Source organism: Haemorhous mexicanus, chromosome 4 (genome assembly GCF_027477595.1).
Source record: "Haemorhous mexicanus isolate bHaeMex1 chromosome 4, bHaeMex1.pri, whole genome shotgun sequence".
Lineage (NCBI taxonomy): Eukaryota > Metazoa > Chordata > Aves > Passeriformes > Fringillidae > Haemorhous > Haemorhous mexicanus.
Window position 1 is genome coordinate 65,042,560 of NC_082344.1, and position 16,213 is coordinate 65,058,772.

The window sequence follows — 16,213 nt, forward strand, 5'->3', positions numbered from 1 at the left end:
TTAACTTCTGTTTTTACTTTGTGTAATTGCAGGACACGTTCATATCACTGACTTTAATGTAGCAACCGTAGTGAAAGGCTCAGAAAAAGCTTCTTCTATGGCTGGCACAAAACCCTACATGGGTAAGTTTTCAATACATTTAAAAATGTAAGAAAAGCCTATATTAAGGCTGACTAATGGTATAGCAAAAGGATTTTAAGTTGTAAAAGCATAAAGCAGATGTGATCAACTTCTTTTTTTGACAGTATGCGTGTCAGCAGTGAAAATCTTCAGAGTTGAAGGATGTTGTTTGGATGTTCTTTTATACAGGAGCTTGATCTCTACACTCTTCTAATCAGTTTCTGTTTGGATTTGTGAATTCAAATTCAGGAGAATTTGTGTGTTACTTCCTGTAAATCCCCACACCTTGAGACAAGAATATATTAAATATTTGCACACAAGAATATATGGTATGTCTGCTTAGGTGAAATGAGCAGCACAGGCATGGGATACAGAGCATTAGGAGGTCAAGGGAAAGATGAGAGACAGGGAAAAGATTTAACCTTTTCACACTAATGGATCTGGTCTAAGTTCACCTCAGATCATGTAGTTGTTCCACTCCTGTAGCCTCCCCCTCCCTCATCAGATCTCCACCATATCCATCAACCTCACAAGAAGAAATAGTACAAAAAAAATTCTCTCCTTTCCTTTATGAAGGCTATTTCACCATCCACCAACTTACTTTCTCTCCATTGCATCTTCCTCACCTCTTGGAAATGTGAAGATGCTGCAAAAGCCCCACTTGCAGTCTTTACCATTCAGAAAGAGTCAGAAGAAATACCCTTGCATCTATCTGGAGCTGTAAGAAGGCAGCAAAGCTTTTAGAGCTGTGAAAATCCTTAATTTCAGATGAAAAGTGATGGGTAAGGATTCTCTGTTGCACAGTTTGGATTCCAAAGCTTCAACAAACCAAATATTAAGTGTGTGACAGATATGGTCAGACATTCATTGGTGCTGCTTTCCTCTTTTAGTTTATACCTTTTATTTTGTGAGGAATTCTAACTTCAGTGAAATTCTACAAGGACTTTTCAGTTGCAGTGACTTCTGACTGTAAGGCTGTATCAAAGGCTTTCCATGTGGCTTCTCCTGAGATGTTTAGGCTATGAGACAAACAAAAAACAAACCAGAATTAGGGAGGTTGGCTCTATGGTTGCTGGCAAGCCTCTATTATCAAGAATTAAAACAACAATTTAACCTTGGTGTAACAAGACAAAGTAACCTTCAAGCATGGTACCTGGTGAGAACCAGAACCAAGGAAACTTAGCAGTTTCTGTAAGACAAGCCTTATGCAATGCTGATTTTCACAATGATGACAGTATGAGATGTGATGAAAGCTATTTCCCCCTCTTGAAGTTTTATAAAGTCCTACTTTCATGTGGAGCTGTTATGTTTAATCAGATATGAGGGGACTCTCCAGCCTTTCCCTTAGAGGAAGCACTTTTAGGATTTCTCACTTCTTGCTATGGCAAATTTCAGGAAATAAACAGAAATGTTTATCTCTAAAGTCTCCATTCTTCTTTGAAATCCGATTGAAATAGGCTGAGAAATTGCTAGGGAGTGATTTGTTCACATGCAGCATGACCAAATAAAAATGGTTTCCAGAAAAAAAACAGAGTGAATTGATATTGTGTTGTAAAAATGCCCTAGCTGTTCTGATTAAGATGACTATCTTGTAATGCTAAGCATGGTGTGAGTCAGCTCCTGCAGCCTTTGCTTAATCCCACTCCACATTAGCCTTTTAGCCCCAAACTCTTTGCTTAATCCCACTTCACATTCGCCCCAAATATTTCAGCCTGAAATATTCCCTGCTTATTTCCCTACTTATTAAAAGTTTATGCAGCATGCACTGTACCTGAACCTGAATGTTTCTCTAGAAACCCTGCCAGTTTCCATGTTCCCCCCTCCCCAGCCAGTTCATTCAGACAAGTGAAATCCCCACCACACATAGGAGCAAAGACAGGGACAGCAGTAAATGTGAAAAGAGCAAGGCCAACAGGCTGGCAATGCAGGACAAGGCAATGCAGGGCACTTCCAGCTGCTTCTGCAGCTTTTCCTCTCAAAGCCAGTGACCTGAAAAGCTGGAATGAGATCAACCTCTTAGAGTTTAGGGATCCTCCAAGTCTGTCTTGTGTTTTCAGGTGGCTGAGACTGTGGAAGGCAATTTGTGCCTTCTGCTGATTTGGGAAACCTGTGTGCCACTTGTGCCTGATTTTACCTTCACAAATTCACTGCTGAAACCTTTTACAATGCCTGTGACTGAGGGTGTTGTCAGGGCTTTGCTGTAGGAATAGCTCTTGGTAAACTCATATGGTTTCAGGCTGTCATCCTGCCCTGGCAAGCAATGCAAAATGTCCTTTGGGACCAGGCTGGCTTTTGGCAGGCACAGCTGCTGCCAGCAAATGGCCACAAGGATCCCTCCTTTGTGCATGGGGATGTGGGGCAGGAGAGCCAGCATAGGGCAGGATGTGGTCCCTGGTGCTGGGCTGCTCTGTTCAGCTGCAACTCCTGCTGCTGCAGAAGGATTTTCCTTTGGCCTCGTGTGAGAAGGGGAAGTGTGTGTTTGCTGACTGGAAGCACCTCTGTAAGGCCTTGCTGCTTTCAACCCTGTTCCATCTTTATGATTAAAAAAAAAAACCAAAAACCAAATAAAAAGAAATTTCTTCAATTTCTCCCTTGTGAACAAGGCTGCAAGAAATATCTGTGTGTCTCAAACATGCTCTGTGCTGGGCACCCATCTGCAGTCATGGCCCTCTACCCTGCAAGAGAGTGCTCAGCTACAAACCCAAAAGTTAAACAGTAAAACACATCGAGAAAACATGACAGGTGTCACCTTTCTTTTATTGGCAAATTTATGTGTGTTTGAGTCCTTTAGCACATGCTTTCTCCTTACTGAAATATTTTGGAATTATCAATTTCTATAGACCTGTGTATTATTTCTGACTGTTGCAAAACCTTTCCATTCACAAGTTATATTTGGGGGGCTTAAGGTTTGTTGTTGTTGGTGGGGTTTTCTTTTTAATGTGGGTTTTTTGTGTGGTTTTGATGCTGTTGTAACTTATTTTTGTTTTGGATTTTGGGAGCTTTAGTTTTAGTGGTAGGAGGGTTTGGGGGAACTAGGTAGAGCCTTTGATGTTTTTCTCAGCCAGAGACTGAAGATATTCAAATGAAGCACTGTGACTTAACCTCAAATTGAAGCAATAAAATACATTTTATTACACAAATACACCTGACAAAAATCCAAAGTCAATAAAATCAGTCATAAATTATGTGAAAGGTTTCAGCTACCCCATTCCTATCTCACAGGCTTGTTATCTCAGGTTTTCACAGCTCCTTTCATAGGCTGCTATCATGGTGAAGAATGACTGTATGCCTGAGATTACCAGAGTATTGTGGATTTACACTGCTCCACTGAACTTCTAAAATCTATGAGTCATCCATATTTATTAATTAATACTCTGTAGGTGTACAATTGAACTCAGAGGAAAGCCAGTGGATGTCCTGGTATAAACCTTTCACATGGAAAAAATTATCCCCTAGAGGTAAATTTGTTTCTCAGATGCTTAAAATATAGCAGGGAAAATTTTGAGTTGAGTTTTCAGAAGTCATCATTCTTTGGTCTTTCTTGCCCTCATATTAAACAGTGCTCTGAAATTAAACACTGTTTTGCAGCCCATTGCATTTTGAATGCAGTTAAGGCAGTGCTTAGGTTTTTAAAAATCCTACCTTTATCCTACAGGGGGTTTGACTGCCTGTCTGCAGAGTTTCTCTGGTCATATCATGACCTGACCTTTGGATCCCAGGGAAATCTCACCATGTCAGCATGACAAGGGAGGCTTCTCTTTATTCTGATAAGCAAGAACTAAGAGTGGCTGTGTCAGACTGAGGGGCTAAAATATACATTCTCCACACTGATGGGATTTTCAGCTTGTGATAGGAGCTACGTGGCTGGAAGGATTAAACACACCTCAGTATTTAATCCCTAAAACACTGTGATGTTTACACACATGTAAACATGTGTGATTAAACATATTCAGGTTTTGGTTCCACTCTGACACTAAAGAGTAGGAACAGCTGAGGCGCCTCAGGAGGTGAGGAAATAAGTTATTACCTCCAGCAGCTCTTCACCTCTTTGTGCTCTCTGACCTGCTACCATCCTTTAAGATCTTCCAGCAGAACTACTAATACAATCATTTCTTTGACTACTTCAGTTAATAAATACTCTGAGTTCAAGAGGTAGTTTCAGTTTGGGCTTTTATTTGTTAATTTGTTAGTTTGTTTGTTTATTTATTGCCTGCCTAAAGGGGCCTGGTGTGCTGTGGAGCTCTGCAGGCAGATCTGAGGGGAGCAGAGGTGCAGCAGAGGTGGCAAATGCCCCAGCAGGGCCCTTCTGACCCCAGGATAACTCCTGGGTTTTGCTCAGGCCAGCCCCTCAGGTTTTTGCATGCATAATCTGGTGCAAAGCTATTTTCTAACCTGCTGAGAGTATGTGATGCAGGAGCATGGAACCTGGTGTGTCAGGTACAGTCTGTCCTGAAAATCCCATTACACAGACCCGCTGATTTCAGTACTGGGCAGAACAGCTGCTGCCTATGCACTGGAACAATCTTCCAAACACCAAATGGATATTTTTGGAAAAATCCCTTCTAAAAAGTGCTAGAAAAACTGGCCCTGCAGCCACTGAGAGCTTTTTGTATGGAGTGACAAAGGTGCTTGTGTACAATTTCATGTTCAATAATGGGAGACCATGACTTGCTTGTTGCTTCTGGGCTTTCTTTCAGCAGGGGTAGCAACTCAAGGTTGTTCTCTGAGGCTGATCCAGATGTTCAGGCACCAAGGGCTCCTCTGTGCAAGGTCAAGAAGTGAGTTCTGTTTAGTGGTTGAGTAAGGCAGGGGGTTGTATGAGGACAGCATGCTGAATAAGGGCAGGAGAGGTTATATAGCCATATGGAAAACTAATAAGGCATTCTAAATGCCATGTCTGTTTCCAGGTAATGGTATCTAAATTATTTACTTTGATTGAATAATTGCATTAAGTATGAGTATTAAAACTATTGAGGTGTATAATGTGAATAATGGTGCAAAATCAGTTACATGGCTATAACAAGTAAAAACCTCATGCTAGAAAATTACCATCCCAGCATGCCCAGGCTTTAAGCAGCATTTTGCCTTATAAAATAGAAGCTAGCAGCTGGCTAGTCTAAAGCTCTGAGTCAGAAGGCTGACCACTATAATTTAGACCTTTTTAGCACATAAGAAAGTAAACACTAGGAGCTAAATTGATAGTTTACCAAATCCACATTTCTATTCAGGGAGAGGGAAGTTGTTTTCTTCCCTTTTGCTCTTGAAACAGCTTCTACTCTGGATAGAAGATCACTGGTTATTGTTGTAGTTTGATTTCTGTTTTTTATTTAAACCATGATCCAGAAAAATTACTGACCCCTGAATTTACTTCTCAGGGGGAAAGTGAAAATTACATTATCATCACAGTGCTGAGAAAGCAATTAATATTTCACTGAAACATCTCAGTTCGAGGTTCTTGGAATATTATTCCAAAAATCAAGTTCATTTTTTATTCAGCTCAATCTGTCATGCCTTAAGCCTGATTCAGCAAGGTGAAACTATAAATGTGTTCTATACATCATCATTCACAAGTTTGCTAGATGTAAACATCCAACCTTTTAACAGCTTGTCCTGTGCTAGTTAATCAAAATATTGCTTATGCTGTGTGTATTATATATATGGGTGTGTATCAATTTCTACACACAATTTTTCCCCCAAGATCAGGGACTAGGATATGGAAGGAGAGTGATCCCTGGCAGTGTGATATTATGCTGACTCTCAGGTAATGACTCTGGAGTGTATTTTCCAATCTGAAATCTCGGGCACTGCAGTAAGACCCACACCACTGAAGTGTGTTTTGCTGCAGTGACTACAGCAGAGTGTGGTGCTTTGCAACCCCTCCAGTAAACCACAAACCTCTGATTCCCCTCACTGACCTGCAGAGTCTCTGCTGAGATGCAAATAGACTTCAGAGAGCTGTAGCTCGACAACTGGATGAGCAGTGTCAGGGATTTCATTCTTAAGAAATGTTTTGCACACCTGAACTGGTTCAATTAAAAAACAAAAAAAACAAAGCCAAAAACACTTGTGGGTTTTTGTTTGTTTGTTTGTTTGTTTCATTTTCAGTTTCTCATATTGATAGCACTGGCACAGGGCATTGTGCAGGAACTGATGACCAGATGTCATTGGCAATATTTAGCTTTTCAATGACAGTCAGCTCCTGACAGTAATCCATCTTGCAAGACTGATTTGCAAGTTATGGCTTAAATAGACTGATTTGTCAGTTTGTAGATGCTCCATCAGAAATAACAGCAGCTCTTCTTTTTGCCAACCAAGAGACAGACCTCAAATTGATCATTCGATCATGGACAGCATTTTCAAACTCACCTTTGAGCACCAAAATAAAAATAGTCTGAATTTCACAGACCCAGACCACTTACAATTTATGAAGTTGTGATACCAATGAATACTCAACAGATTTTCAGAAACCCTACTTAAAACATTTTATTCTTTGTACAAAACGGACTTTTACAATAGGAATAAAGAGTGAAAATTTTGTTTAGCATAATTTGCATTCACATTGATATTCTCTTGTATTTCAAGCTCACAAATCGCATTGTTAGATACTAATATCTTTCCACAAATAAAGGTAGATAATTACCAACCAGCTACATAAAATTTCCTTTTTTATATCTTTATTTTTGTTACAGATCTCTAGAAAAATATGTATGCAATATGAGATGCATTGTCTACATAATTCACATTGCAGATCATATGACTGGTATGAAAATTCCAGTGGATAGTTATATACATAAATGGATTTGTCAGAAATTACTCCCTTTTGCACAAACCTGCAGAACAGGAGGGAGGATATCCCAGTATGCCATTACTTCTGAGATGGATGCAGACCTTCTAGATTTGCTTTCACATTCAATTTGTTCATAGGTTGTCCTCTAGTATGGTTTCATTTTTGACAGAAATAACCATTTATTTACTTCCCAGAGTCTGCAGTAATATGGCATTATTAAAAAGATACAGTGCAAAACCATCAAAAGATACATGTCTGAAGAGGAATTATTATACTGGAAAAAAGTATTGACTGAAATTTTTATTGAGGACAACCAAGAAATACACTGAAGCACACAATACAGTAGTAATGTGGATTCATTTATATGACTTTTCAAGAAAGCAAAGCAGGTAAACAATAAAATAATGAAAGTGTATTATTAATAGAAAAGTATAGATGCAGCAAAGAAACAATAGAAGGACTTTTAGCTTGGCTAGTTGCCAAAGTTAGTATGTGCAATTACTCGTTATTATATAAGACAAAGAGACATCCCTGATTTTGTTTGCTCTGTTAAAATTAGTAGAGATGTCCCATCTTGGAATGGCATTGATATTTAAAGGGTGTTTCTTTGTCATTTTCAAAAAGTTGCATGAAAGGTGTCAGATCACACTTTGCCAAACATGAAAAGCAATAACCTAAACAAAAAGTCTGTGTTGCTTCTGAGTTCCAGACTTTAAAGTTCCCAGTTCTTTTGGTGACAGGTTTTCCAGGTGTCTGAGCATCTGGGCAGAGATGAGGAGCAATGCAGTTCATGATGACTGCCCAGAGGAAGAAGCTGTACAGATCCCATTGAGGCTTTCTGCCCCCTGCCATCCCACTCAGATGTGCTGTGAGGAGCTCCCTGCTTGAGCTTCATTAGGGTCACAGGACTGTGAGGTGACTGGTGATTGCAGGGCCCCCAGGAGCCTCTACTCCACCTCTGCTCAAAGCAGGGTGAGCAGTGAGGCTGGACCAGGTTTCTGCTGTTGGGTCATTCTTCAGGCAGCTCTAGGAATCTGCAGTTCCCCACCACATCAAAGAAATTCAGTCAGGGGAACTGTGAGGACCTGTGGGATCCACCAACTGCAACACTTCTCTGCTTTCCTTTGAATTCACTCTTGCTGCTAGACTTGCTATTACTCGATTTATTCTCACTGTTTAAAAGTAGAACTTCTGCCATGCAAACATCTACTGCCTTTCCCCCAAGTGTGTGTGTGATTGCAACTACAACTCTTGGCCAAAACAAACTGCAGGATCACACCCAATATTGAACCCATTTATTTTCCTGAAAACCCTTTGTTCAGTGGAAACTTCTAAAGGAAAAAGATATGAAACTCTTGTTCTTGCAGGTACTCTCACTCTTGTTCACACAAAGTCTTGAAGGCAGAATACTTCTGCCTAAGTAGATGCATGGGGGTAAAAGATGAAGTATTCTTCTCATCCTAAATCTGTTATGGCAAGAGAGGATATGTTCACAACAGGTGCACACAGCAGAGCTCTTGCCTTTGCTCCAAGCTGGCAAGCTCAAATCTGAACATGCTTTGGAAGAATCTACCTGGAGCAGGCTGCAGGATGGCTGTCCAAGCTGATCCTGGGATCAAGTTCAAATTTTAAAAGAGTACAGATATTTAAGCAACAGTGTTAAAGAAAATCAATGTGGAATTTAATCTTTCCTTATAGAGTTTTTATTTGCTTTCATCCTAACCAGTTTGCACTCTGAATTGGTTCTCCAGGCATAGTTATTTCTTACAGCATAATCTAATATTATGTCCTGTGTTTCATAGCTCTAGTTCCTCAGAGCTTGGTTAATTCCATGACTTGGAGGGTGTGCTGACTTTCTGTAAGATCGTGCTCTGTTTCTGAATGAGCAGGCAAACTCCAGAAGTCTGCACACAGCCTGGAACCCTCTGTTTGCACCTAATGGCTCAGTTCAAAAAGACTTTTAGACACATTAAGCACAAGCTTAGTGTGAAATGAGTATTCAACAGCCTTGTCAAACTAGAGAAAGGTCTTTTGGCTTTGACATGGTTGAGATTTCACCCTGGGAAAAAACCTGCATATAGGATACTGCAAATCATATTGTACCCTCTGCCAGTGCCCCCACCATGGGAAGAGAGTGTTTACAAGCACTTCACTGGAGCTGATGGTGTGCAGAGAGGCATTCCAGCTGCACTGAAAATAATGCTGTTAAAGTGGGCAAAAAGGGGCTGTCTGCTTTTAAAATCAGGACCTTAACTGTTCAGATTCTGTCCTCAGAATGCCATCAGCTTAAGGTGAGAAAACAGCTTCACAACTCCAGGGCAAAATAAAGCATTTTCTGCTGATCTGCTTAATGTAGGATGAGTTGACCTTGAGAATTTTAGAACAATAAAATAAAATAAAAGTCAATAGCTCAGTCATTAAATTAGCAAAACAGCTGCACCATTCTGGCAATGTCATAGGTTACATCAATAAAGTACTTTCACCTCTATCTCACAGAAATCAGATAGTGACCTGTCTCATTATTAAAATGTTAAAGCTATGAAAGAAATAGTGAAACCAGCCTTATACCTGCATAGTTCAGTAAAAATGCCAAAAGGCTCTTTTGTGTAATGAGATATTGTACATCATCTAGGCATGGTGGGCAAAAACCATAACGAATGGGGCTAAGTCAAGCAAACCTTCACTACAATGTTTTTATGGTGATATTCAAAATGTAAGTTTGGTGCCTGATGTGCAATATAAGTGCATTGATCCATAAAGTAATACAAAGAATCCTGCTTATGCTCTCACCAACTATGTGATGCACTGCACACCAGCAACACGCAAATAAGAGTTAAAATACACATGAAGATACAGCATGCCAGGGGAAGCTATGTCATCTGGAGGTGAGAAAGAGTTAACTCAGTGTAATGACTCATGGCATTGTTGTTTTATGTCATACTGGATCACAGCACAATTTTCCTCTGCCAGAGATCCACTGGTCACCTATTCTCCAAACACATGTATTCCAGAAAAAATGTTTATTTAGGTGCCTGCAGATCTCACATCAAACATGTTGAGACATGGTCCTGCTGGTCAAAGAGTATAAGAGCACTTTCATGCATTCACTGTTTTTATTCTGCAGATCAGAGTTTTGCCATAACTAATGGATGGATGCTGAAATCTTCTATTATATTTGACACTTGAAGACTTTCTGAAGTCAGGTCTGGAGCTGTAAATTATTAGGTTGCCATCCATAATTCAAGGACTGCAAAAACTCCTCTAAAAGGAACCTATTTATTAAAGGTGCTTCTCTAAGTGCCACAAATAGTCAAATCCCAAACTGCCAGTCAGAAGTGTGACCAGACTGCATCATTCACTGCACAAAGTGAGGCCATGGTAATCAGTGGTAATGTGGTGCATTAGCCTCAGTATCATGGGCAGGAGAGGCTCACATGGTAATTGTAATCTAGCATGATGTTACAGCTGGGGACAGTGCTGCTTAGAAAATCTCCAGTGAAAATGTTGTTTTAACAAAGTGCACTGAGATTCTCCTGTTAAATCATTAGAAAAACATGAGGAAGTTTTCATTTTATTTTATTTTATTTTATTTTATTTCATTTCACTTCATATCCACTCTTATTTATATCCGGTTTTCTGAAAAAATTACAGTAACATTATTTAGTACAGTTTTTTTCATAAAATTAGACAAAGTGGATCCTTGTATTGAAAATACATTTTCTTTTCATCCACAGAAGTTACTTTTATGGAAGTCATTACTTCATTGACAGTGTGACAGTGTGACTTCATCTTCCAGTTGTGACAGTTTCTCACATCTTAAGATCAGTATCAGGATTTCTATCTAAGTTCCATTTTCCTATGTTGAATAGCTTTAAAACTAGTCTGATTAGTTATATCCAAATGTAGAATAAAGGTGAGATTTACCATATTCAACACCTTCATCAATCATGAAGAATCACCTCACTTGGAGATATTTTTCCCATAAAATGTTTACATTACCCTAAATATTCTAAGTCACAGCTGAGATTTCCCCTCCTATTACTTATTTTTATTCACATAACTTAAAACTTAAATGAACCAAGTAAGAATTAACATATGAAATTACTGACTTTTGAAACACCCTGCCTGGCAAAGATTTCTTGTTATCAATAAAACAAGGCACTGAAACTACATCCTGAAAACGCTGTGCTTCTAAATCTATTTAATTCCAGTTTGTTGAGTCCTTATTCATTTTTCAGCTGTGAAATAATACCCTTAATGAAATGCTTTATTGTTCAATTTGATTTACTGTTTTAGCTCCAGAAGTGTTCCAGGCTTTTATGGATGGAGGTCCAGGATACTCGTACCCGGTAGACTGGTGGTCGCTAGGAATTACAGCATATGAATTACTGAGGGGCTGGGTAAGAATGATGGAGTTTGTTGTTATCTTACAAAAATCTCAAGTTTGCAGTGGCCCTGAGTGCACTCTTCAGGATAAAATTTGAGTGTACAAGGCCCAGCTCAGGAATGCTGTCCTGGTTCTTTCCTAGCTGAAAACACTCATGGGAAAGTTTCACCCCCTACTCAAATACATTATGGAAACTTGCCTCAGTTTGGCTAAAGAAAGGCCTAATGTTTAACAGCTTCTTTGTAATGCTGAATTGCAAACAATGGTATTTTTTTTTTTCAAGTAGAAGTTGAGTTACTTCACACTCTATTTTCTCTTTGATTCTCTTGGCTAATACCATAAGAGATCTAATGTAATTTCCTAAGATGCTTGGCCCAACTACAGAAAATGCTTAGTTGCCAGTGCATTGTTTCTTATCTAATCAATTACGTGAATAAACCTAATGAAAAATCTTCCTGTGCATGGTCGAATACCACAGAAGATAATGGAAAACTCTTTTCCATTTTGGTTCAAAGGATTACAGTCAGTTGCTTAAATATTTACTATTCCCCACAGAAAACAGTAATTTAGATACTATTTCAGGATGATGACATAGCTAAAGCAGCTGTTTTGGAAAGTGGATTTTATTGCACTGCAGTATGTTTTTTATATGATGACACTAATAAAGTTTGGTTACCTTGTCTTGCCGATTCATCCCACAAAGATCTCACAATTTTATGTAGTATAACAGATAAAGGAAAATGGAAATAAGAAATAATTATTATTCTTAATTTTAAATGGAAAATTTAATTTCAGAGTGTCTTCATATTGTTACTTCAGAAGCTACTTTTTCCAAAGGCCTAAAATTTGGCCAATCTATTTTGTATTTCCATAGGAATAACAAAAGTCATGCTCGTGAGACAAAGATCTCTCCCATGCAAAGGCTGTTTCATCTCTCAAAATAGAGTATTAAACACCTTTCTCAACATAAATGACAAACTAAAAATTATTATCAATTTTTCTCTACCATAATTCTCAAACCTTAGGGAGGTTTTAGACTGACATTGTTCCTGCAATGGAGGAGTTAAAGTCTGGCAGTGATAAGCATAATACATCCTGAGTCCTAGTCACAGACAGTAGTTCAAGCTGCACTTACAGTAAATTTAGAGAACATTTCTGATGGTTTTATATCAACCCTTTCACCAGTGACTGTCTCCAAGAAAGGAGAGCAATGAATGATTGTTAATGAAAGCTGAACTCTCAAGGCTAACCACAGAAGATCACTTTGATGTGACAATTCACTTTAAAAATTAAAAATTATATAGGAAGATATCCATTTGCCAAGATCCATACAGTCTTTCCTGAATAAGTCAATCTGGCTACAGACAAGGCAAAGTTGAGACTGAATCAATTTCTTGTTAGGTTTTTTTTTAATAAAAATGTTGCCATCTGAACCTGCTTAAGTCACCCAAGCCAGCTGCTTGTTTTCTCCTGAAGAGCAGCTCTTGGCTACTGAGCAAGCCAGAGGACAGCTTGGCAGCTCACACCACTGCATGGACAAGGAAAAGGTGTGCATTTTCTAAATTTTTGTAGTCTAAACAAGGCCTAAACTGACACTAGTGATGACAAGAGAAGTAGCAGTGGGTAGAGGAGATGTGCCTAACCCGAGGCACGCTGCCGTCTCAGCAACTGCGAGCTCCGAAGCCCCATCTGCCACAGCAGCAGATGGCTGGGGAGGCACAGTTTGCACACAAGGCTGTGAGCTAAACCTGCAGGCATGCAGCCCCTGCTCCCCCAGCTTCCCACAGCTCTGTCCAGCAGAGGAAACAGCCCCACTGCCCCCTGAACATGAGCAGGCTCTCAGAGCAGCCCACCCATGCCAGCAGCAGCAGCCCTGGGCAAAGAGGAGGCTGTGGCACGGGGCAGAGCCACAGGACACAAAGCTTTCTGCAGCCTTTCAGGAGCCTGCTGCATGCTCCTGCATGGGAAAGGCAGGAGCCAAGGAAGGAAGGAGCATTAGAAATAAGAAATATCACAAATTTGATTTTCCACCTCAGAGCTGTGCATAGCGTATGATGCTGACAGCCTGAATTCAAGAGGTGATAAGTAAAAGAAAAATGAGTAAAAATTAGTTGTTTTTCATTGAGCTGAATTTTTGGTTTTATTTGCATCTGCTGCTCAGGATGATCAAGGCATTCCAGCTATTCTCATTTCTGGCTTCCCACTGCTGGGCAGCCAAGACCATGTTCTGCTTGAAATGGACCTGTAGGTAAAGAAGCATGTTGTCTCCAGTACAGAGCTTTCTGCACCATTTTTCTTGGTTACCCATAGTACAGCTGACATTTCTCAATAAGTTATAGGTACATTTTTCTCCTTATCCAGCTGCTGGTAAAAAAGCTAGCAAGAAAAAAATTCATACAGCTTTGCATCAAACATCAATCTTTTCACAAAGTCCATGAAATTAAACTGTAATTAAACTGTATGATGCAAACCATGCCATGTGTCAGTCTGTTCCTGAGCTTTAGAGAACTGCTAAAATGCTGCAATAAATGGATATACCATTAATTCAGTAGAGAAAAAGTGAAGGAATTAGTAGGTGGGATTCCCAGATTCTGACTTTCACTGCAATGTGAACAATTAATAACAAACTTTGATAAAAAATCCTGAACAAAGCAAACCAGATTTTTTTACGTTTTCCACAAATTATAGCTGAAGGCATCCTTGAGTGGATTGAATAGCTGAAAAACAGGGGAGATAGAGGTATGAAGAGCCTCAAAAGACCAAGCTTATAATGGCCATTTATAGATCGAATTAACTAATAAAAGTATTTAAAATCTCTGCAAATCTCAAAAAACCAGGATTTTAGAATGCCAATAATCTTGAAAATAAGGCAAATTTTAGGGATTTTCCTGTCAGGAAATAGGCAGGGGCAGAAACATCCTTAACAGAAAAACATTTGATGATTCATAATTCCTTATGGTTGGTAATATTGGAGTTAATTGCCATTTTCAACAATTGATGTACAATCTGTCTCAATGATCCTATTGATCAAATTGTTAGATCAAGTTAAGTCAGCAGTACATTGCTTCTAGGTGACAGAAAACATGTAAAAGTTTCATTTTTAATAACTCATTAATGGCAACATTACCACATGTAGGGAAAATCATATTACAGACTATTTTAGCTGACAATTTTGAACCCAATTCAGGAAAATTATGCATTTAAAGCAGACATTGAAGTCCTGTGGAATTCATATGGACATGGTATAGCTAAATGATAATGGGCTAACTGAATGTGAATCAAAGCAAAAAGATTTAGACCCTCCTTGAATTTATGTTTAGAACACCCCAGTGCTTTGGAATGCACTTGGCTTCATTCATATGGAAGTTAAATGTATGTATGAATTGTCCCAGAACAAGAATATGTCCTGGGTATTTGTGAAGAGTGACTCCAATTCCTCAACAGATTAGATAACTAACACCTAGAAATATTCTTAAATTATAACCTTCTACTAGGACATACTGGCAAAGGGATGATTCATTTCTTAGTCAAGGTAAATGAGCATCTGCCCTTTGCTGTTCAGGATATTGGATTAATAGGTAACTCTATGTTGATTATGAATTATGATGCATTAATTTCCACACTGCTGCTAGGATGGCATTTAGCTGCAGATCTCATATCACATATTTACCACCTGCTGGGTACAGCTTAATTCACTAGCAATCCACTCTCTTTACTTGTTTACAAAAATACATTAAGTATAATTATAACAACTTGCTTCAAACACACAAGGATGTGCACAGAAAATAGCAAGAATATAAATTTATATGTAGTCCTTTATTTCCAAATTCTGCATGTAATAAAAGACGAATCAGAGAAAACTTAATGACCAAAGCACTGTAAAGACCAGAGCTTTTCTTCATCTATAGAAGAATTTAGGCACTGCAAACACATGACAGCAGATCCATGTAGTGCGTTAATTTTGGATTTTAAAAAAAGCAAAGGAGAAGGATTGGGATTTGGAGTCTTCTTTTTTACTGTGATTCTGACACAGACTTTTGTAAGCATTTTTTAGTTCTTTTATCTACGACTCAGTAAAATTAGGATGACAAATCTCCTTTTATCGTCAATTTTGTTGGTTTAGGTTGCAAGAACTGATCACTAGTATTGCAAGCAAAAAGTAGTAAACAATCCACATTTCACATGCAATGCCCCAGGAACAAAATTATTTATTCATCTCATTTGAACGGATACTTCCTTTCTTGAGAGAAAAATTTGCAGAGGAAATGCATCTATGAGTAATTACATTTATTGCAACCAAAGAAAAGCACACACACAGAGCATTAGACTTAAAATTGTTATACAACGTTTTCATGGTTTTGATATTTTCAAGATAAACAATACTGAACACAGGAAAATGTGACTAGTCTGCACTCTTTTATCCATTCTCTCTGACTTGATGTTGATTTAATTTTATCCCAGAGGCCCTATGAAATTCATTCAGCCACCCCCATTGATGAGATACTCAACATGTTCAAGATCGAAAGAGTTCACTACTCATCCACATGGTGCAAGGGCATGATAGCACTACTGAAAAAGGTAAGAAAGCACTAATACCTTCTGTCCTCTGTTCTCTCCTCTTCCAGAAGCCTCCCCAACACTGGAAAAGGCATCAGACAAACACATTAGGTAGCCAACATCTAAAGGATAAGAGAGCAGAGCTTATTTCTAGGCTGTTCTGAATGTGAGTGGTGTGGTATTTTCTCTTCAGAGGGTGCAGTGTTCTTAGGCTTAGACTCAGGCTTTTCATGGCTTCTAAGAAGTAAAAAATTTAAATTTCTTTTATTTTAAAGCTGAATCATTAGTGATAGTAAAATTTTGGGGATCAGTAATTCCTCGTTTGTGCCTGGCCTCATTTCCCCCCAGCTATGGATATGCAA

At 38.9% G+C, this 16,213-nt stretch overlaps 1 protein-coding gene across 1 annotated transcript in view; it reads left to right on the plus strand.

Moving 5' to 3' along the window:
* STK32B (serine/threonine kinase 32B) overlaps positions 1-16,213 on the plus strand; it is a 159,677-nt gene that overhangs the window by 116,767 nt on the left and 26,697 nt on the right. Inside the window, exons 6-8 of the mRNA XM_059845184.1 lie at positions 33-122; positions 11,204-11,307; positions 15,756-15,872. Coding sequence (XP_059701167.1) covers positions 33-122; positions 11,204-11,307; positions 15,756-15,872 — 311 coding nt within the window. The remainder of the gene's footprint in view (positions 1-32; positions 123-11,203; positions 11,308-15,755; positions 15,873-16,213) is intronic.